At 38.4% G+C, this 24600-nt stretch overlaps 1 protein-coding gene across 2 annotated transcripts; it reads right to left on the reverse strand.

The window, feature by feature from the left end:
• On the reverse strand, positions 1-23578 carry cyld (cylindromatosis (turban tumor syndrome)). Of its 2 annotated transcripts, XM_008405556.2 has the most exons (17): positions 23232-23578; positions 21299-21835; positions 18598-18900; positions 16227-16332; positions 15585-15680; positions 15026-15142; positions 10917-11299; positions 9449-9614; positions 9219-9360; positions 8972-9094; positions 7634-7725; positions 7292-7358; positions 5144-5276; positions 4934-5042; positions 4678-4796; positions 4171-4387; positions 1-3022 (listed from the first exon to the last, which is right to left on the reverse strand). In XM_008405556.2, the coding sequence occupies exons 2-17, from the start codon at positions 21782-21784 to the stop codon at positions 2838-2840; spliced, it is 2844 nt and encodes a 947-aa protein (XP_008403778.1). In that variant the 5' UTR covers positions 21785-21835; positions 23232-23578; the 3' UTR covers positions 1-2837. The 2 variants fall into 2 exon arrangements, with proteins under 2 accessions (XP_008403778.1, XP_008403780.1); XM_008405558.2 differs by lacking the exon at positions 15026-15142.
• Positions 23579-24600: the final 1022 nt, after the last annotated feature.

The following is a 24600-nucleotide window of genomic DNA, read 5'->3' on the forward strand; positions in this document are numbered from 1 at the left end:
TACCCGTCAAAATGGGCTTTATTTGGTTAACATTTACAGGAACATCACTGACATAAAGCTTCCACTCGTTACATGTGTCACACTGTACAGACGTAACATAAAAAAACATTAAAAACCCCAACTCTACTCTGAGCTCCCTGCCAGTGAATAAGGAGCCAATCAGCAACGAGCTCCAGCAGTGCAGGAAGTTTGTTCTGTCAGGATCCCTGCGACAGCAGACGAGACCACAGAGCCAAACAGATCGGTTATTTTTCAACCTCCTTTTGACTTTATACTCTTAAATCCATGATTAAGACATGATTAGGTTAAGAAAAATATCCAAACATGTGTAGCTGAAGCCAAATATTCACATATAGTATAAAACGTATGACAGTAAAGTCTCCTAAACTTTCCCATTATTAGGTCAGCAAGGATTACCTAAATTATTTCTATATGCTAAAGGCCAAAAATAACGGCATTATTTTTTATTACTTTCTTCAAACTCAGAAGATGACATAAACTAAASCGTCTATGCCCTTAAGCTATTTAGGGAAGCTCCGATGATGTCATGGCTTTGCAAGGCACACCTGTGGATGTATTTTAAGGCAACACACTCAAGCACACACATCTGCCAAGACGTGTATGACATCAGCCAAGAGCTCTGGAAGATAATTGTAGACCTCCACATGTCTGGTGCTTCCTTGGGTACAATTTCCAGATGCCAGACGGTGTCACGTTTATGGGCTCAAATAATAATACGCAATAAGGAACACAGTAACACAGTAACGAGTGACCATATTTTTCAGGGGAGAGACAAGTTCTGTGTYCAAGAGATGAAGGTGTTKGGGTGGAATATGTGCATCAACCTAAAAGCAAAAGACTGAAATTAACTGGCTGAAGTTGGGCAGAGTGTTGTTATCCAAAGTGAAACAAGTTACTTTCCTTAAATAGGCTCAAATGCCATGCAGCCATGAAGAAGCCATTAGTCCAAAAGCAACATAATAGCYAAATTWAAGCTTACAAAAACCGACTTATTTTAAGCATTAGCAAATAGAAATACTTACTGTAACCCAAACTGACCTCATTTATTGTCTTCATAGTRAAGAAAAAAGGTTTTATTCAGTGTAAAATCTGAATTCAGCTGTTTTTATCCGATGCTGATGTCTGTAGTTTGCCGATTTCTGTGTGTGGTACAAAACAGTTGACCGCTTAGAATCTAAATTCAGTTTTCTGCAAGTGCAACATAATCAAAGCAATATTTGTCAGTTTTATTTCTTTAATAAAATGTCTTATTTAAATACACAGATACATGGTGTTCAAAGGTTACACCCATTGTGCCTCTTCATTTCTCGTCCTTTGTTAACTGACAATTGAGTCCCTGTTAACAATCAGTAGTTGCTATCAGACAACATAAAGTACAAACACTCACTTAAATATACAGTGAAAGAGGCCAAAAAGTACCCAACATCATCAACCCTGTTTCATTTGTTTTCTGATTTTGTTAGGATTAGAGTTTAATAAATAATATTTGATCAGATCAGTTCTGTTATCTTGGGCCAGGCTGGAAGTATCACACGTCACACTTTCATTAAAGGCAGCAAGAGTCAATACTTTGCTTCTGTTGGAAATCAGGCCTGCCAGGACAGGCAGGAGAGGGGAGAAAGGCTTTGTAAACATAAAACATAATTCAGACTTCCTCGTTAACACAAAGAGCGAGACACTGCATTTCTTCACACCGCACACTGTCGACTTGGAGGAAAAACAGCCAGACTTCTCCAGTTTTTCACCTCATTGACCCTATGAATGCACAGAGTGGTCCACCAAGCAGCTTTACAATAGAAGCCATTGTACAAGTCTCCTTTCATGCATTTATCTACCACCTACTCTGCATTAGCAATGCAGGCCATTCTTTAGAGCAACAGCAGAGGAGCAAATTTGTATTCCGTAACAAAACGCTGATGTCTCCTTACCAACAAATTAGCACTCGGGTTTTCAAACGGGAGAGTGTACGAAAAAAAAAAAAAAAACGTAAACGTTTCCTGATAGGTCCACTTGGAAATGGCGGAAAGGTGCTGAAGTTTGTGGCAAAGAGCGAGACTTTTACAAAGGCTGCGTCTTATTYTGAAAATCATACACTGAAGGACATTTCTACTGATGATATGGAGATATGTAAACCAGTTCACAAAGAGCATGGTCATAATGCGACTGCACACCGAGTTGACATCTATACTGTTACTACCCGGAGAAATCTATGCTACTAAGAGATTTTGCACAAGGTTTGTAGAACAGCACGTAGAGGCTGGGTGAGGTTTTCCACACTGTGTTGCTTCCTTAATGTGCGATATGGAAAGCTCCCATGTATTACAGTGATTAAGAATAGCAGGACTCCTCTTTTCTTAAGGTAAATGAGGTGAGCAAGGTCCTCCCACAGGCTCGATTTGTTTTTGTTGCACATGTTTAGTCAGCCACTGCGACGCAACGCGCCCCACAGCCCGTCGTCTCCATCCTCCCTCAACAGGGAGTGAATCCTCATAATGCCTACTTTCGCTTCATTAACCACTGCCGATGCTCAGCTGTGAGACACATGAAAGCTACATAGGACTACATAAGGAACACAATACTTTAAATTAACGCACAGTGCAAATAGGCTTCTCCCTTCTTTCGTCCATCTCCCTAACTTCCAGAAATGAGCCAGCTTTGAGGGAGAGGATTGCGCCAGATAGCGCCCCCTGCTGGCAAACAGCTTCTCTTCTATTAGTTCGGCCATGAAAGTTCTGATCTTTTTCTGAACCGCCAGGCCTGAAGGAGTGGAGATGGAGCGGCAGAGGATGAAAGGCGGAGGCTTTAGGGAGAGGAATCTACTTGTAAAGGCTCATGGTTGGGCTCTGATACATGCACATGTAGGCGTCGCAGAGCAGACGTCGCGCCTGACCCTGGATGCTCTTGGGGTCTAAGGTGTGCAGCTCCTCTGGGGTCATTTTCAGGTAGGCTTCCACTTCAGGACAGGGAGACACCTGCGGTATGTTGAAACCATTCTGGCCTCCTGCAACACRAGATTTAACAGTCTCTGTTAAATTTAGACGCTTYGAGAACTGATCAGTATCATGTATATAACTACTTATAAAGCTATGCATTTAAAAAGCAAGACTGGTTAAGATGATGAACCTTTTCTTAAATTATTTACATTAAACTTTCAGGACGCGGTAGGTTTTAAAACATCCCAACGCTCTATGGGAGGTTGGAAGGATGAGGATAATTAATGTTAAAAAATCGTGCAGTAAAAATGTGAAACAGCACTGTGTCTCTGTAAGTGTAGGGTGGGTGATATGGAATTAAAACRMAATATTTTGTGCTGCTATAGAGATAACGACAAAAGTGACAATMAGAAATATTTATTAATTTTTTAGGTAACCGTATGACTGTGACTGCATGGCACAGCAACAATAGCCCCACAGGCACAAATGCTGCTCCTCAGAAACATACCCAGTGGTAACACACCAGTGTTAGGACGCCAGTCACATAAAGAAAAGTGATTTGTATCACTAAGCTACACACAGTAACTGAATTTAATCATATTTTCACATGTACTGATGCTCTAATTGAAAAAAATACAGTGGAGAAGATTGTATATATATATATGTATATATAAATATATATAAAAGAAAAATAATAAAACTTACAATCCCAAATGACAGTTTTTTGGAGAGTGTAACAACATTAATTTGAATTTGTTGTGACAAACACAAATCAAAATACTCTTCGCAAGGAATTTATCATGATAATTGATAAACGATATGATAATTGCTCTCCCAAATTAGAGGAGTTAATTTAGGGAATAGATTCAATRATATCCTAAAATCAAGCAAAACAATGGGAAGGTTGAAATATGTTTCTTTATATAAATATACGTATAAAAATACTAAGTATGAATCAGTATGAGCAAGGATAAAATAAAAAAAGCAATCTAAACTTCTGTGTGATATGCAACTATTTTGTTCCGATTATTATGTAACTTTTTTCCCAATATAACCATTATAGCTTATTAAAAAATGTCTTTTATACATTTTTTTAGATGTTGATATTACATCTTGCCTAAGAAGACATCCAACATGTGAACAATAAATAAATTGTTTAGACCTGAGTTTAGTTACTTTACTTCAGAACAAAGTGTTGTACGGCGGTCACACCCACCATCACGGTCCGCCATGCTGTCGAAGAAGAGCCAGGCAGAGTCGGCGCTGCCGTACTTGACGAAGGCMACGTAGTGACTGGTTTCGATGCACAGCACAGCGAACAGCTCCATCCGCTGGCGGGGAAAGCCGCCCTGACGTCCCTGGCCTTCCTGGAGCTCCTTTGGGACGGACAGTTTGTTGTGTCGATGGGCTTTCCTTTTCGGGTGGAGATGAACCTAAATCAGTAACAGCAGAGGCACTGTCATTATTGTGGAGAAATAAAAGATGCCAAATTTGTTTTTTAAGAAAAGATTTAGAGTAAAACCTTAAAGGAATAAAGTACTTTATGCAATATGTTCTATTAGAATATTATAATAAGTAAAAGCTATCGCAGTCTAATGTGGAAACGTGTCCTCTTTGCGGATATAATCCGTGTTCAAGAGAATGTGGTTTCTTTGGATTTGGCGCCACCAACTGGACAAGGATGATTTAAACTGATGTCGCAGAACTATTCTCTGTTGCTTACCTGCGTATTGCACTTTTCACAGAACTGCTTAATCTTGCCAGCAGTGATATCCCCGTCCTCATAACAGTCTCTGCATTCGTAGAGAGCCAGGCCTGCACAGATGCGACACTCCCTAGGAGCTGAATGAACGACAAAACACAAGCCTTCATYGTCAAACACACCCTTCTTTAAGAAAGAAAAAAAAATGCTTCTTTAAATACCAAATGCCACAGAGGTGTGAATCACCTCTCCAGACTAGGAAATAAATACAACTCACTGTCTTCAAGAAGGTCTGTGATGTCTAACTCTAAGGAGGGAAAAATCTTGTTGAACATTTTGAAGTCCTTGCCAAAGCGTGGCATCTGGATGATAAGGCAAGAGGGAGCCTACAGGAGGGGGAAAGAAAAAATTATGACCAATCAGAGTTGAAATTGATTTTACACTTTGCAGAAAATATAAACATTCCTAAAAACATAGTTCTACTTACCTCTGCAAATTTCAAGTCACTGGTTATGAAGGACCACTCCAGCAGCTGCTGGCTGGTTGGAACTCCAACCTTGTCTTTCTTTTCCATAAAGATTTGGTAAAAATAACAGTCTTGGACTTTCTGACCTGCAGACCTGGAAGATGAATCAAAATGCCATCAGAAGTTACATCTTTTTTGCATACTTATCGCTAAGGTTACAGATATCAGCAATTGTTCACAAAGGTTTACAGATGCATCGGAATTGACTAAAAATCATTGAAAGGTTAATTTGTTGGTTGTAATTAAATTGAGATTCACACGGTGTGGCCGCCAATTGGAGTTAGCAGCTGCATTTCCATTCCAAATGTTCGGAAAACTCTGTCGATATTCTGCCAATGTCGAAAAAACACAATTTCAAAATTCTGGTGTTTCCATTAAATATGAAACGCAATTAAAATCACACATAAATACGTTTGGTTGTACGACAAGTCATTAAAAACACGCCACAGCATTCCTCCCACTTCCTGTCGTCTTCTTCATCTTTTCTGCCAGTAGTAGCGTCTGGTTGTTGATCACGTGGATCATGTGATGAGAACAAAAAGTGTTTCCATTGCAGTTATGTGGAGTACACCAGCTTCGATAAACCACCTCCTCCTAACGCTAAAAGCTTCTATTGAAAGATGTGAGTTGTCTCAAAATTGGAGTGYTTTCATTAAGCAAATTTATTTTCTTAATTCCACAATTATATGGTCAACGGAAATGCAGCTATTTCCAGGACACKACAAATTCCATGTGTTAAACCACTTCTGAGACAAAAAMCCCCCAAAAAACACCAGAAGTCTCTCACCTGGGCTACATCCTRTTTTCATATTACAGTCATGTTTGTGTTTTATTTGGATATAAAGGCCCCTGGTTCTAACGGAAGAGCGGCGAGGCACAGATTCCTAAATGCTTGGAGTCCGGTGTTAAGTTTCCACAGCCAGCAATAATTTGGCGAGCCAAGTCAGGTCATCTTTCCAAAGCCAGCATAGTAATAAACCAGGAAATTGTAGAGGACTTTATGTTTCCCTCTCCTGACAAGCTTTATGGAGATGCTGATTTGATATTTTTGGAACCTGCTCACAGTGCAATAAGTACCAATACCTGGTCTAATGAAGATGGTAAYATTGTACTTGGTTGGCCTGAAAGCTTGTCTCAACTAATGGAAATTTAAAACCTCACCAGTGCCACAGGCTCATCACAGTAATTAATGTAAAAGGAGCCCCAACCACGTACTGAGTGTATATATTGTACAATACCATGGACGTACTATTTTAGTACAGCATACTAATATTTTTGCATTAAAAAACATATTTTCTTTTATGCTGGCCTCATTCAAAGTCTTAAATTGGTGGCGAGCATTGTTGAGTATGTACTATTTTCCTTCCACTCAATATTCCATTATTACATGCTTAGCTGCTGTACTTCGAACAGTCAGCCTCTACAGCTTTAACATTCAGTGGCTTAACATCTGGTTGAAGGTACTAATGTCACTATACTTAACGTCTGCTGATGTAGCYGCATGAATGTGTGGGGCATACATATAAAGAAACTGACATAAATCCCCAAATGTGTCATGAATATATAATACAGGTTATGAAATGAATTTACCTTTTAATGATATTTGACTTATTGCAAAGCACCTGTAAAATCGATATGAGTAATTTCTAAAACATAAACTTGTCACTCTCAATGTGAGAATATATAGAATAAGCAGATTACTATCTTTAAAACCAGAAGGAACCTTTTCCAGCAGTCACAATTACCCTAAATGTTGCAAAATGGTTTTATTTCTTCCCACTGTTCCATGTTTGTATAAGTTGAGCAACTTGCTCTTCCTGTTCCATGTAATTATTTAGAATATAAAAGCATAAACTGGCTATTAAAGTATATATATAGCTAAACTATTACTAAATTCTAGAAATGGAAAAAACTCTTTGCCACCAATAACAGAAATATACACGAGGAATAATATCTGAAGACTGACTTCTCAGATTAAATACACATTGAGAAAGTCTCTATATGGCTTCAATGTTACTTGTAACTGGTTCTTTCTGTAATAACAATATTATTGTCGTTAATAATCTAGTACTGCATGTAACGTCAAAGACTTCAAATTTTTCCCCTTACCTCAGCTTCAGCAGTGGATCCACCCTCAATATGTGATGGAAAAGGATATTAAGGAACTCCTCAGGATCTGTAGAGCAAAAAGTGCTTCACTTAGGTTTGGTATTATTAAATGCTACCATCTACTGTTGACACAGAAAATGTTTGCTTCAAGAGTTGGTAATAAAATTTTTTTTAAATTTAAWTTTTTTTTTTATTGGATAAATCCCAAAAACTTTAAACGTAAAAAAATCTCAGTCTAAACTTAAAAACAGCCAACTCAAAAATTTAGATGGCCATAAAAATTATATATTTATATTTTTTTCAACATTTTTGCATTCAGGGTATCTCAGGGGAAAACTCAACCTTTTTCTTCAGAAGTGAATCCCGAGGCAGCTTCTACTTTTTCGAGGATCCTCCTGAGCTTCATCACTTTTGTAGCACAAACGTACCCGTGTCTGGAGAACGACAGCGACAGTGCTAAGGTCAAGGTTCAGTCACAAGGGCATTTCAGGTTTGATAACATAGTGAAAAGATAAATTACTCAGTTCTTTCAATTGGGTTGTGACAATGCCCTGCAAAAGTATTCATGTCCCTAGTAATCTAAAAATTGCTCACACCTGCTAAAACCTCAAACTTACCTGGTGATGGAAGCATACATAAGCTTATATACAGTCTACAACAGTTTTTCTTTTTTTACAAATAAAATCTTAAAATTGTGAGAGCATTTATATACTGTGTCACTTATTTAAAACTTATCAGAACCATTGTTAGATGTATTCACATTGTCACATCTTTTGGGGAAAGCTTTCAACCACATTTTTACATCTAGAAGATGAACATTTTGCTTTTGCAAAATAGGTCAAGTTTAATCAGTCTGAGCCTCTTGTGAACATATTTACCCAGTCATGTGAAAACATGAATATACAAAGCCATAAACCATTCTGTTGTAGCACTGCCTGTATGTTCAGGCTCACTGGACTGCTAGAAGGTAAACCTGCGTCCAACTCTAAAGTATTTTTCAGCTTCTAAGAGGCTTGTTTTCCAAAATAACCTGTATTTACTTCCACAGATYATGTAATCAGTAATAAATTGGGATGCTTTTCTACAGCAAGAATAGGRAGGAGAATCAGAGTTGACTGAATGATGTATGGAGCAAAATACAGGGCAATGTGTTCAGAACGATGCACATTTAGTTATCTGACACATTTAGCATTTTAAACCTCTCAGTAACTTTGTAGCAGTGTTCCTTGGTCTTTATGATGYTGTTTGTTTACCTACAGTCTCTCAAACCTCTGAGGCTTTTGCGGAACAGAGCTGGATTTATAGTACAAACATATTGACCACCAATAAAGTTATTTTTTTGAAGATAATTGTCTGCACAGGATTTTAAGTGGATCAGTGAAAATGGAACTGAACACAAATGCACACTCCACTTTTTGCAATTTCTATATGTTAAAAAAATATAAAATAATTTAACATGTTTTCCTGTGACAGTCGTACCCTATTTTGAATTGGTCTTATAGGTAAAATACTCTACAGCTTGTGGTTGTAAAGTTAAAGAAGCACAATTACTTTTGCAAGGCACAATATTTGAAAGTATTTAATCTTTCTTATGTAAATACAACCTAAAAATAGAAAGTCTTCTGTGTCTAAAACTATGACAGGCAGTTACTGTTATATACCCGGAGTACAAACACTTACATGCGCAGTGGATTGACTATCTCTGTGCGTAGCAGCTCCTGAGTCTCTCTGTAATATTCCACGTCAGTCTTTGATCGTGGCCTCAGCAGAACCGTGTCTAGTACAGAGCTGAAGGAGAAGAGACTGCACAGCAGAGCCCAGAAATATTTACACCATAAATCAACATTACTGGCTGGTGGGCATCTGCACATTTGACGAATATGACCATTCAAATTAAAGTTTACTGTAACGGTGAAGGACCACTGACCAGAAGAGGGTTGAATCCAGGTAGCAGGAATTGTAGTGGCCTTGAATGCCTTTTTTCTTCCCCACCATGATATCCAGACCRTCATTCTCAGTACGTGGGGGTGTGTTCTCGTGCACTACCTCACTCAAATAGCCCCCAAATGCTACAAAAGTAACAAAAAGTAGCCRTAAAGTTTTGAGAAGACAAAAGTTACATTTGATCATGTTGAGTCTGTCCTCTGACTGGCTCACCGATAGAGTTGCACCGCTCTATGGGGTTGGAGGAATGGTGYAAGGAGGGGAAGCGGGAGTCAGGCCGGCAACATTTCAGCTTTACAAACAAAGCTTTTTTCGGTGGGCAGGTGAAGTAGCGAGTCCCCTTGAAGGTGCCATCGGTGCATCCAGGACACTCTTCTTCCTGAGAGAGAAATGTCATCAGTGGGAGGGATTACTTTAAGTGTGGGCTGCAGAAAGCACAGGTTTTCTCTAACAGATGTTAAGCAATTTCCACATAATGCTAATGCTTTCTAAAGGAAGTTCACATTTGCCCCAAAACAATGAGAGGAAAAATATTACTAGAGTACTACGATGAGTTAAAAGGCTGGCTAACCCAGCCTTTTGTGAAATTTGCTTGTTCGCTTTTTTTTTTTTGGGTGCTCTGACTTCCTCAAGTCTACCCATCATCATAAAGTTGCCAAGCAACCACAAGCAAAACCGGGAAGTCAATGAGATCGGCTAGATTAAAATTACTGAGACAAAACCCCCTATGAAACCACAAATTGTCYTATTTTGTTCCTCCATTTTTACCTTTTACAGRAAGTTATTTGTGATGTCTTCCAGTGTTCATGCACTTTTCCCACAGTAAATATTTATGCATTTACAAGCATTTTTTTAGGTAAGTTTTCAAGCTTTTCCAGCACCACACTTGGGAGATAAAAACAATTCAAATGCATTTCAATTCACAATTATATGAAATCATTTATTACTGTTGTCATTGTTTTATGATAGTATTCTACAACCTTACACCAGTCACCTTATGCACTTGACTGCTCCGAGAACAAAACACTAATTTAGCAAAAAAAAAAATCATTTTTAATAAAGTTGTAAGCCAATCTTTATGTCAGTTAACCASACCAATTAGTTACTGAGAAATTAGGAATAATAAATATTCATTACACTGAAATAGCCAAAACAAATCATGTAAGGTTAAAGACCTTTCTCCTCAAACTAAATGTTTAAACACAACGTACAGAACAAATTACAAAAATATCCCTAAAAAAWTTTTTTCTGACATTTAGCAAATAGAAATAATTTTGGTAATTCTAACTAACCCAAAATAAGAAAAGTTTAGTCTGATTTAACTTCAGACATCAAGAAAAAGTTTCTGTCTTTTTATTAAGTGTTTGAAAATATCTGGCTTAGATTGTAAATGTTTTCCAAATTTAGGTTTTCAATTAAACTTTAKATTGCACTTTATTACAATACTGTGCAGTTTGAATATCAAGCACTTTCGAGGACTTTATACAGAATCAAGCACTTCCCAAAACTTCAAAAACRCCCAACTAAAATCCAAGCATTTTCAAGGATTTCATGCGATCCCAGGTATTCCCTAAAAGATGCATATCAGATGCATGAAGCTGTGGTGGAGCTGCTTACTTGTTGCTGGTTGTTAAACTATAACTACTATTTGTCAAATTATAAACAAAAAGTTGTGTCTCACCAACTCCAGTCCAGCCAAAGGYTCCAGCAGACCAGGCGGCAGGCCCACCCAGCGTATTACGCCACACAGAGGGGGGTTCTCCTTCACCTCCACCAGAGACCCCACCTCAAGACCTGGCTGTCCTCTTGGAGGCGTCGGAGGTCGTGGAGACGGAGGGGCAGCGGGCGATGGGGGCTCGGGCTGCTCGCCCATTACAGACCCGACGGAGAGAGAGATGGGTCCCTGGCTTATGTTCTCGGGGGTCTTGCGGTTCAGGCTGAAGGGCAGTGAGTGGAACTTGTTGTCACTTGACAGCGAAGAAGAGGGCGGGGCTCTGGAGGGGGGAGAGGACTGACTGAATTCTGGAGGGGTGTCGGTGAGCGACTTGGCGGGGTCCTCTCCAACTGCCGAGGAAAACCCAAAGAGCAAAATTTACCATTTGGTGGAGATGCGATGGCGATCTTTACCATCTTAGAGATGTCGTATGGAGGAAAGTGAAAACCAATGCTTTGATGACAGGATGGTTTCAGAAACTTTTTCACTAATGCTCAATTACAGCTACAGTATCTCAACACATGAGAAAACAAGCCAGTATCTTTCACCCAGTTTGAAAATCATTTGACATAGTATGGTGCGCCTGTGGAAGTTGCTACTTATCTCAACCTTTTGCATTTGATATTTTTTCAGTTTCACCCACTTTGAGCWGATCTTTAAGTCTCCCACTAGATCTTTTGTTTCCACTTTAGTGATGTTTTGTCTCCAATATTCAAATTTCTATAATCTACACAGTCTACTGTATTGAGATGGATTCTGCTATTAAATTGAAATTTACGCGATAGTAACAAACACAGAAAAAGTATTGTCATAAATTTATACATAACTTCTTTTTAGATGTGGCTGCAGATTTGTTTGAGGCTAAAATGTGCCTGTATCACACAGGTCTTAAAGTAAAATAACATACTTAAAATATATTTTTGTGATTTACCATAATCTCTTGAAAATGTTTAAAGAGTTGGCTCATTGGGGAGTAATGACACACTTCATTTATCTTATTTGGGTTGATTAAGAGGTGTAGACAGAGACAGCCAATGACAGGAGCCAAAGTCCTCACCGAATTAAAGGCACAGACATATAAAGTTGCTGCCGCAGCTTTAAGGGAGGGGACACACTGCAGCCACAGCAGTTTGGATTTAAACTTCGTAACTTTCTCCACCCAAAAATATACAATTTTAACTCATACAAATTATGTACCGACAATTAATATTGACATATCCATTGCTGATGACCGTGACAAATTGCATCTGCCCTAGTTTAATCATACATGAAAAAAATCTGTCAACTACAGCAGTACATGCACATAAGCTGCCTTGCGAAAGTATTTAAACCCTTTGCACCTTTTGATATTTTGTCACATTATAACCAAAAACTTTGGTGTATTAATCAAAGACGCAAGAGATCTATGGTGACTTTGGAGGAGCTGCAGAGATCCAGGGCTGGGTGGCAGGACCTGTCAACACTGGAATTATTAGCAATACACTCCATAAATCTAGCCTTCATGAAATGGAAGCAAAAAGAAAGCCAAACAGAAATCAATAAGAAGCAACATTTGGTGGGGTCCAAGCAAAATTATTTTACCCAAATACAAAAAAGCTAACAGTTGCAGAAAATGTACACTGCAAAGCAACCTCAACACACTAACCACACCACAAAAATATGCAGGTTGCATCAGGCTGTCAGGTGATTCTTCTTCAGCAATGGCAGGGAAGCTGGTTAAAGTTGTTCAGAAGGAGAAACACGCAACACATTTTCCAAGAAAAGCTTCTAGAGGAAGTTGAAGCCTTGACATTGAGGTGAAGTTGGAATACTAGTAAACATGTAGAGCTACAACCTAATCTATTAGATCAAACCATATCCACGTGTTAGATTATAGCGCAGTCAAAGTTGAGCTGAAATCTAGTTGACAATCTGTGGCAAGACTTGAAATTTATGCTGATATACTTCCCAAAGCATGAGGCAATGCATAAAGTAGAATGAGCAAAAAGGTTCATCTTCATATGTCCAAATTTGGTGCTGATATACCTTGAAAAAAGGCTGCTGTAATATTCAGGGGAAAAAAAGAGTCAGTGAGTCTTCACAATTTTGCATTAGGTTGAGAGGAACTTTCACATAGAATCTCAATGAAATTCACTTAAGTTTGTGGTTGTAATGTGACAAAATCTGTTAAAAACACTAACTAAACGCCTGCGAGTGAGTAACATTAGGCTGTTTTTTATACACAGCAGAAATATTCCGTCAGTAAGAAAAAATGCAAGTCAGTAGCTTCTTCCACTTAATTCATGATAAAAACTACAAGCATCTAAACCATAAGACAATACTGCCCCAAAAGCGATCCTTTGCAAGATGTAAATGAGCACATGAGCATTTTACAGGATGAGTAAGCAGTTGTAAAAACAGCATTTCAGCATTTATGAATGACCTTCTCATTTCCGCAACGCACAGAGAGATATTACAGCGTAGAGCTAAAACACTTTTACACTGCCTTGCATTTTTACTGCTGTCATGCCAAATGGAAACACTACAGCCTTTTATTTCTACCGTATCTGTTCACCCAGTCAGAGTTTTAGGGTTCATTTAACATTTTATAACACATGCATTTTTTTTTCTCTTCAGTATGAAGAAAAATAAATAGTCTCATGTAAAAAAAWAAAAAAWAAAWATCAAATCTCAGTAGGTGTTGAAATGAAAAGCTTATTCACAACTGGAAGATACTGGTAACAACATGAACCGACCAGTTCAAACACAACAACAAAAGGATCYARATTGWGTGCTGACACCACTTTAACAATAAAAAAAATAAAACAATGAGATGTGTTGTTGAAAAAATATGAATCAATTATGATCTCAGTGACAAAAGCTTTTATAAATACTCAGGCATGCAAACAGCAACACAAACACACTGAATCTATTATCAGCAACTGTAGTCAAAATAAAAATAAGGCATATGAGAGTCTGTTGCAASGCTGAGTATTATTAAAAGTCTTTAGTAACACCCATTAACCCAACATGAAACAAAACAACGCTGAAATGATGAAGGACAAGACGAGTGGAAAAGTCTGCATAGCAAGCTCCTGTATCGACCTACTATCTAGATTTCTTCACTGTCAACACAATTAATTGGACACATTTACTTCAAGTCTATTGMGTTTACATTAATACTGCTGCAATAAAGCGTCAGTCATTTTATTCTATTAAATGCCAAATAAATATAAACCGATGCAGAAAAAAAATCAAATCCTTCAATTACTTAAATTACTTTAAATGGTTAAAGAAAGAAAAATTATGAGCTAATATTTGTATTTTTTGCTTCATCAGAGAATTTTAGGACACATTCATTCTGTTTCTGTGGTCTGAAATCGCTTCATGTCATCGCTCTCCAATATAYGTGTCTGTTTCTAGAAATGTGCCRCTCCACAAGCAATTTAGACACTAACCTGGAAGCAGTCACATCAAAAATATTTTACATATAGCATTTTACAAAAACAATGTAATAAAAATCAACATTTTTGGAATATACATTTTTATGTTATATACAATAATGGTGGCTTATTCTGCACATGTATAATTAATCAATCTTTTACGTAACCTACTGAAAATACAATACGCACCTGTGATAAAATGTGTTATTATGGTATTTTTGCTTTGAATTTTTTGCTTGGATTTTTGGCTTATATTCCACAACACTGTCTTGGCCTAAGTGACAAATTTTTTAAAATTCAGGGGCTGCAAAGATTTTTGCAAGGAAAGTATATCTTAGCTGACTATATCTTATATTAATTACAGTGAAAAGAGAGYAAACTTGAGTCTGCTGCATGCTGGATGGGTTTGAACTAATATTTAATTTTCTATTCATATCAAACCATGTAAAACTGTTAAGATCCTATACTAACAGGGTTGAGGTCATATTCAAGGAAACCTTTATTAGAAAAGCCAACTGTTCCAGACTGAATGTGTCATTATAGAGTAGAGGTAGCTCAGCAGTTGGGCAGAACCCATTTATTGGACCAATCAGTACGCAGCTTGTGGTGAACAGGAGCTTGCCAATCAGACGACCAACATCTYATGAGTTTTACCTTCATCAATGTACCATGTGCTTTTGGATTTGGGCTGGGCTGGGGGATCAAGAGAGCTCCCATTTAAAGTATAGTAAAAGTCAGACTTGCTTCTACCGCCACACTGATGAGCTAATCCTGCAAGTAACGCAAATACATGAGGAGGGAAAACAAGAGAAGGGTTTAATGTGCACGGTGCACAGCTGATTAGTATGAATCTGAAGTTGTGTCAACAGCAATGGGAAATAAAATCCAACAAAAAAAGATTCATTAAACAACTACAACCTCAAGGAAATCACAGCAAAGAAGAGCAGTATTCGCATCAACTCACACCTCATATCCTTATTTTAGCAAAACTCCCCATCAGATGTATAGTATAAATAGTAAAAAGTTATTGTTAAGTGTGGTTTGCAACTACACAGAAGTCTGTGAGACCCTCTAAAACATGAGAAAAGCAGGTGGCTGTTCATTTATACAATAAAAAATATATTCTGGGGTGAGAGGCCTTTTTAAAAGTTAGAATCACTGGTTAAGTTGTAGAAATGTTAGGTAGCTTAGCATCATAACACCAGTGCTGTACCTTTGCTCTTTGGTTTGCTTTGACCAGAGGATGATTTGTCGCTGCCTCTGGGGGCAAAACTGTGCTTCGGCAGCCTTTGGTCCTGCATGGAATATTCTGCACAGAAAGAAATTAAAATTAGAGGCACAACACTGCAAAGAAAGTGAAACTAGGAATTTTCACATTTTTCCTATGTTAAAATCCAAAGAAAGCTTAAAAAAAATCWATMATTTTCTTGGCTACGCAATGAAATATTTAAAATGTTTAACTCAAAATTAGTTCAGGGAAGCATTCTATATATACTCAAGATTAAATGTGGACTAAATGTGGAGTTCCAGAGTTTTAAAGAAAATGAAGAAACGTAATAAATTACAATGTCAGTATTTATAGATCTGTGTTTTTCTCAAGAGAGATGGCAGAAACATGCATAAGCAAATCAATATGCCACTGTGGAGAACAAAGAGCCAGAGTATCTCACTTGACTTTCAAAAGCAAGAGAGCCATCACTACAAAAGGCTCTCTGTTCCCGCTGCAAACCAAACACAAACTCAGACTGCTCAGAAGGAGCGCAGTGCTCGTCCGAGGGAGGGACGTTTCCAGAAACTAAAAGTTCCAGCAACGCAAACGTGGAGTAAAAACGTCAACACAGATGTGGTGACTCACCTGGCATTACGTCACCAATGGGAACAAGTCGAGTGTGCTCCAAACTGGCAAAATCACACACCAGCTTCCCTTCAATCATGCCATCCCAGTCTCCGATAGGATTGTCCTAAAAGAGTCGGACATGAACAAGTTGACAAGGTCTCAGRTGCTCCTTATCATTTGATGCCTTTGTGCTGGTGGCCCAAATATTAAATCCCCTCGATTCTGATGATTAGTGAGGCCAGTTGTCTTGTTGCACAACCTAAAGGATGTGCTTTAGCTTGATCCTGCATACTACCACTCCAAACTCTGCAACTCCTCTTGACTACCTAAATAGAAGATCTTCCAACTCAGTTTGTTTCTTTTGAAAGCTCCAAGCAGAAGCTTGCTATWCCTCCTCCTCAGGTTCAAATTTAGGCTTGTGCTCCAGAGGRCTATGTGGAATAAGGTTGAGACCAGAGCGACTAGCAAGAGAAGGCAGGGCGAGGCTGGRCGAACAGTGAGGCAGAGCAGTGGGCTCTCCTCAGCTCCCAGTTGGCCCTTTGCCACGCTGTTGGGTCATACAGCTCCAAGTCTTTACCTCACTCCCCGCGTGACTGCCTTGCCTTTGTGTGGGAGGCTCAGATGCACTGAGTGGGCTGCTGCCGCTGCGGCTGCTGCTAGCAATCTGTAGTCAAATGCTTCAATCTCACTATGAGTACAACGCCACAGTAACCATGGATACTAAATGAAAGGAACAGTCATTGAAGGACAAAAACTAAGACAAACGAGTCAATATATTACATACTTATTTGTCAACGTATTACCCAATACCACAATATGTAGTCTTTTTTCATGGCATGGAATGACTAACTTAGTACAAAGACATCATAAAGTGAGGAAAGTACAACAGCCTTAACTGGTATGTCACTGACTAAGTGTAACTTTCTTTATCAGTCAGAGCAGAGACTGAGTACAGGTCAGGTGTGATAACAAAATATCATAATTCTTGTATTTAAAAAAAAAAAAAACGAAAACAAATCAAAAAGCAAAAATTAATCTTCTAAAACGAATATGCTGTAAAATATTACAGCAATAACACCATCTATAACATATTATTTTTATGCTATTCTAACAAAAACAATGTATAAAGACAGACTAAATTTAGAAATTTTCTTAAAAGTTTATATTGCACAGAATGTTACACCTTTCTGCCATTTTGCACTTAATAGAGAAACACAAACATAACCAGCAGGGATGCACAGTATATCAGCATCAACATCAGTATCTGTTTAATAAGTAAAACTGGGCCAAAATTGGCCATGTGGCATTTGTTTGGTCCTGTGACTGTGATAGTGATGCAATACAGGTTAAACTGAAGCAAGGACAATGTCGGTGGTTTGAAATGGTGTTGCAAGTTTAGGRAAATAAATGTTACATATATTTCCCCTGCTAAAGTCCATCGCGGCATAATTTAAACTGTCACTATGAATCAACAGATAAACCCCAATATCTGATTGGTTAACCACTGCATCACCTCAACYGCACACCATTAATCTCATCAATAGCATTAGCAAGAGCGTTAGCACTCTCTAGCACTTCTCCAGTATCTCATTGAAGATATTTTAAACTTTGGGAACAGTAGCATACTTAGAAAGAAAACGTTTCGAAGTACGTTTTCTTATCATACTTATCCTCTAATGGGGCCAACTTATTGATTGATAGAGTTTGATCAATTAGATATGGAAGTTGGAGATCGGATCAATTTGGGAATAACGTCCCACCCTTGTTGAGTAGACTTTGGAAGAAAGAACGGACATTTTTATGATTCGTCAATTTGTTTCTTAGTTAACTACTTTTAGCAAAGTTAGTCGATAAAAAAATTACGTCCATTTTATGCATTCAGCACTAAAGGAACATGCTCACAAATACAGCAGTAWATGTATGTTTAGTTTAATGAGATAAAAACTGCCAGAAMTACTAATTCTTTATTCCTACAACTTTCAATATATTATATTGAGCATGGCAGCCATACTCGATACTGAAAGTGGGACTGCTCGGTATTTTAAACTTTGGGAACAGTAGTTAGAAAGAAAAAGTTTATTTCAATCTCTCCTTCCTTAAGATAAAACTGACCAAAGTCGAAACATTTAGGCATAATGCACAGTTCCATGTTTGTCTAAAAATCAGCCACTGTCTTCTTTTCCTCTGACGTGACAGAGGTTTGACTTATAGGTCACCCCATCAGCATTTGTGGTGCTGACCGTATACTTCGCTGTACAAGCAGTTTACAATTAAAACAACTATTTTAGCCATATATGTTTAAAAGTATCCCATTTTCATGTTCCATCCCACTTCTGTCTGGATTTAAAATAGCAGGTACAGCATCCTATTTAACTGGAGCCATACTTACCATGTCAACTCCCACATAGTAACCCAGGCTCTCGTTCCCTGGCAGCAGGTCACAAAAAATGACGGTTCCTCTCTCGGGCTCCTCTCTCAGCACCACCCTGGAGTTGATCTCCAGCGGAGCATAGTCCTGGTCGTCCTCCAGTCTAACCTGGTTCTCCTCCAGCTGTCCCAAACCTTCGTCATCCTCATCCTCCCAGAGTTCAAGCTTGTCCAACGCCACAAATACGCCACACTCCTCCTCACAACGGAAGAGCTGCCGACCCTGGTAGGAGCCCTCCGTGAAGCCCTGACCCCGACCCTCCTCCTGGGACAAGAAAGGAGAGAATATCAAACTTAATTCAGAGAGAGACGGGACAAAGCTGAAAGCGGRAGATCAATGCATTGTTCACCCTGCATGGTTTAACAATTCTTACCCAAAATGTCTTCTTACATGCACTCTTTTATGGCATTTTAGGGAGGTAGCGCTTGAATGCATTATGTGTCTCAGCCCCCTCATAAACACTGGAGCAGGACTTAGAATAAAAACAACATTGTGCTACAATAGGCAACCCATTGTACCTTGCTGCTGTACATATGGTCCAGAACAAATTGCATCACATCAGGGATTTAGATTTACTACCAAGATTATACAAAAAAACAATTGCCATGATGCATTGTTTGCTTACATCTATTTCAGTCAAAACACTAAATTAATGTAACACCAATAGGACAAAAAGGAAAAAATCTTTATATTTAAATAGTCAACTAATTTAAAAAAAGAATCCAAATWAAAAAAAAGCCAAAAATGAACTGCTTTCTGATGTCGAAAACACAGATTTGATGTATGAAAATGAAAAGACATTTGACATGTTTACTAAAAATAGCTGCAAGTTTAATCTCTGCAGTTCAGCGCTCTGTATAAACAACTTTAAACATCCATCATGTTTACAATGCTTTTCATTTGTTTGCTTTAAAGGTATAGTTCAGATTGTTTTCGAGTGAGGTTCTGTAAAGTTTTAATCAGAATTTCTTTTCCTTTTCCATAGTGTCAAATCTGATTTTTGAAATAATAATAATAACCAAAAAAAAGGAACATTTTCAGAACACAAAAGAAAACACAATTTTACTGGAGATTAAATCTTGACACTTTCAAGATTGTTGCTAACAAATCATAAGTTTGTTGTTGTCTTATAATGTTGGCTGGATGCATTAATTTGCCTGATCTACTTCGATTCAGCAGTCTGGCTTAGRCTAGTAAAGTAAATGTTTAGGTTTTGTGACATGCTGACATTTGTACAATGGCATCAAAAACGTACATGCTTGTGTTTTTTTTTAGGTCTTGTAATGTTTGAGGATTACAGCAGCAGGTCAGAGTCACTGATACGACCAGTAGCCTCTGCCAGAGTAGGTTCATATCATAACACAACCAGAAAAGACCATGACAAACTTAACAACATTATCTTGTCACATTTAATATCCTCTAATGGGGCCAACCTATTGATTGATAGAGTTTGATAAATTAGATATGGAAGTTGGAGATCGGATTAATTTGGGAATAACGTCCCACCCTAGTTGAGTAGACTTTGGAAGAAAGAACGGACATTTTTATGATTTGTCAATTCGTTTCTTAGTTAACTACTTTTAGCAAAGTTAGTYGATAAAAMMATTACGTCCATTTTATGCATTCAGCACTAAAGGAACATGCTCACAAATACAGCAGTAAATGTATGTTTAGTTTAATGAGATAMAAACTGCCAGAAMTACWAATTCTTTATTCCTACAACTTTCAATATATTATATTGAGCATGGCAGCCATACTCGATACTGAAAGTGGGACTGCTCGGTTACCTCTGACTTTCCAGGTCACAATTACTAGTTTCAATTCAGTGGGAACTGGGAAAACCTGACTTCTGAGTACAAAAAAAATGCACCTTTAGCCACTTACGACTCTAAGAATGTCTTTTGTTTTCCGCCAACTCACTGTGACTTGGCATTTGTCTGTTGCAAATGCGAACTTCACATAAACTTGACTTTCTAAATCTGAACTACCCACTTGCATGTGCAGCTCAATAATTAGAAGATCACTGAAAARTTCATTTAGTTCAATAATTTAGCTTTAAAAATGGTAACTTGTAGGTCACATATGGCTTGATCCAGAGTTTATTCTATGAATACTTAATCTTTGTTGGGGTTTTTTTTATTAGTCATATAATATTTTCTAACAAACAATAATTTAGAGAAGTATTACCAAAATAAACTAATAATTTCACAATTAAGCAATATGGTAGCCCTTATTATTCATTCCTTTGTTGACAGGAACTTATAAGGTTAACTAACTGTATAGCTTTTGACTTTAAGAAAAAAAAGTAACATAGTAGTGTGAGATCATTTGAAATAAGCTTATTTTCTCTATAAGTCAGGTTCCTACTTTCACAAATCTTAAAATAAAACACTAAGTTGCAAAACCACAAACTCTTTCCTACTGATGAGGTGCAGTTCTCATTTAACCTAATTTTGTTCAACATCTGTGCAGTGCAGTCTGTGGTTCTAGCAGACATTTTCATATTTATTTTGCATGTACCTTAAGTTATCAGAATATTTTTAAATTGAATGTTATTTTCCCTTCTTTATAAATGTATTATTTAAAACTGACTTGAATTATTTTTTTTTCTTTATTAGTATTTAATCTATTATAAAAGAAAAATTAACAATCTAGTTCTTACCAGGAGCTCCACTCCAAACCAGATTCCAGACAGGGCTCTGTCAGGAAGCAGTGAGCCTTTGAAGCGGACCACTCCGGGCARAGGTTCATCCCCTGAGCGCAGCTGCACGCGCACCTTGGAGCCGCAGTCGATGTCTCGGACCCGTTCGAGCCGGTCTTCGTCGCAGAGCAAGTTGCATCGCTCCTCACAGTTAGTGATAGGGAACAGCAGCTCAGCCAGCTTCTCATCCAGCTCCACCACATCCCGCTCATCCAGGCTCAGCACCACGTTGGTCTGGTCCAGGATGCGGAGGCTCTTCTTGCCCTTACACGGGGGCAGCGTCCGCCCCAGGCTGTTGCGCTCCTGGCAGGCTTGGCCGAGGCTTCCGCGGGGAATCCTCAGGGTCTTTTGGGTGGGCTTCTCCACAGTGCATTCCTTCACGACCATGTAGAAGCGCCAGTCCTCCCTGAAGCCCCCACTAGGCTTCTCCCACAGGGCAGAGCTCATGGCTGCATGGCAGACTGGGGGCCCAGCGCCAAGACAAGCTTGACTGGCGGTCTGAAATTAATAGTAAAATAGTATCACAGGAGCAGTCCATAAGAATAAAATTAAAATGTTTGGAAGAAGCTAAAAATAAATCTAATCCAACACATCACACAAGAAAAGACGTTATCTGTAATCTTTGCCATGACTAAAAGCGGTAAGACCGGATGAGTGAATGTCCCATATGCATGGGTGCAGCATTTTGCTATTTGTAGCGTTACAAAACAAAGGATTTACAGATACCAGAAAGACTCAAAGATTTAGCTCATTACATAAAGCAAAAGCACATGCTAAATAAAGTGGAGATGTTATTTCAGTTTTCATAAATCAGAAAGTCTTACTAACATTCTAAATATTGCTTTTTGATTGGTCAAAATACTACACCCACCAGCCTTTTATTACAACCACTTAATTGGTTGTTAATACAAATAGCGAATCAGCCAACATGAATTCCTTTGAAACTGTTTTATGTTTAACCATCACACTGAGGTTAACTGTTCTCCAAGGCCTACAGTCACAACAACTCAATACAGTAAAACCAAAATAGTTTTTGGAAGATGGTGGAAGGAGAATTCCACATCATACATGTGGAGCTGATGCAGCACCTGAGTAATATGTCAAGTTGGACCAATGTCTCTGAGAAATGTGCAATGCCTTGCCCATCCTAKSCTATAAAGAATTAAAATGACTCTGAAGGCAAGAGGGGCTCCAACCCAGCGCTATATAAAGTGGTTGGTGAGTGTATATTTGATAGATCTGATATTCAGTTTATTTTCTGAGGTAGTCCATCAATGCAGCCGATTCATCCCTGTAAGACACCTCTGTTTTCAGAAGCACCTCTTGTTACTCAAATATACACGTTTGAAAATACTAAAAATAGCCGGGAAGCAGACAGTGGATTTTTTTTTTTTTTTTTGCTACGCATGGTAGGACTAACAACAGCATGGTGGATTTCCCCTGATCACGTCTCAGATATGATGGTGTTAAGCATATCTCCTGCACCGCATCCGTCATTTGTTGAAAGAATGACAGCAAAAACATATATTTAAAACACTAGTTTACTTCACATATTTTTGCTTACAAGAACTGACACAGCATCTGGACAAATCGTTAACTCACTATTGTTACGGATAGAGTTGGACAGCAATAAAAGACGTCGTTGTACCAGCGTAGCCTATTTTCAACCTGAAACGGGGAAGCAGTTGTTCTATGACATTTATTTATGTTGTCTATCAGAAAAGCTCCACATGACAAATTTTGTACAGGTTGTTATTTAACGTTTTCCTTGACAACTAATAAAGGATTGTATCACCAGGCAGAAACAGCCAGTCAATGCCCCCTTTTTGAAGGAAATGGCTAAAATGAACCAAACTGTCATTCATAACCAATGCAAGCGAGGCAGACGGCTTACCTTCGAGACAAGGCAGGTTACTCGGAGGCTGTGGGTGATTGACAGATCATTTCATACATCCATCAGATAGAAAGCGSTTTCTAAAGCATGATAAATTCCTTCTCCTATAACCTCTGCTAGCTCAGCCGCTAGCTAGCTAACGCTAGCGTTCAAAACAGCTGAGTGTCAGGCTAAAGTTAGCCGTGAAAGCTGGTAAGGATGCGGGCAGAGGACTGCCACCAATTAAAATTAACTAAAAGCATTTAGATATTGGTTCTATATATAAAAAAACTTCAAATAATACGCTATAACGCAGCATACATAGACTACATTTATTATTTACAGGAGACGACCTCACCGTTGGTATGGCGTGACGTCACTGCGTTGTCTCATAGRCATTGGCCAGCTATCTTTTTACTTGACCTGTGATTGGTTAATTCTGTGTGCTTAAGGAAGTCCTAGTATGAGGGATTTTCCCACTATGTCAGGAAAACATAGTTAGGTTGAAGTACATACACATACACTTACACACTGAAGGCATTTTTCAGTGATATTCAGCAATATAAATCTTTAAATCTTAATTAAATTGGCTACATTGTCATAAAGCAGGTCTTCAAACTTTGCAAACAATAATTTGGGTTTACTTAATATTTATTTTATTATTAATACATTCCCAGTATTTTGCCATAATTCCTTATTTTCTCACCCCAACAGGAGTGAATTCACAGTGAATTCAAGATGTTACAGATTTTCTGAGTCACTCTATCAAAATCAAATTAGACACATGCATAAAGCAGTATCAAAATGGCTTGGTTGACCACCTGGAACACACTATGCCCAGTGTGATATGGTGGTGGCAACCTCATTCTGTGGGGATGTATATAGAAGCTGGTTATTAGAGTTGMWGACAAGGTGGACGGGAATACATACAGGGTAATCAGGACAATGTAACACCCTGTTAGAGACAACAAAATATTTAAGACCCCTGCAGAAGATTCCCTTCCAACACAATTAAACATACAGCTGGAGCTTCAGTAGAGGATTAAAATCGAAGTATATTTATTTGCTAAAATTGCGTAATCAAAGTTCAGACCTAAATCTAATTCAAAAATTCTTGAAAGACTTGGAAATTGCAGTGACCACCCCTTGCAGAAGATTTAGCTGGGACCCAGACAACTGGCGTGCCCTGCAGCAGTGGTCCAATAAAGTCAGGGAGCCCAGGCCCACCAAGTAGCTACTAGGAGAGAACCAGCACACACCTGAACACCCATCCCCAGACGCCAAGAACCACCAATGTCCCAGTGGGTAGTGGCACCAGCCACTCACAGGGAGTGTTACAGAAGGAAATAGGCCCCACATTTGGTGGGGGCCTGAGATATTCAGGGGGAAG

This window comes from Poecilia reticulata, linkage group LG3 (genome assembly GCF_000633615.1).
Source record: "Poecilia reticulata strain Guanapo linkage group LG3, Guppy_female_1.0+MT, whole genome shotgun sequence".
NCBI lineage: Eukaryota > Metazoa > Chordata > Actinopteri > Cyprinodontiformes > Poeciliidae > Poecilia > Poecilia reticulata.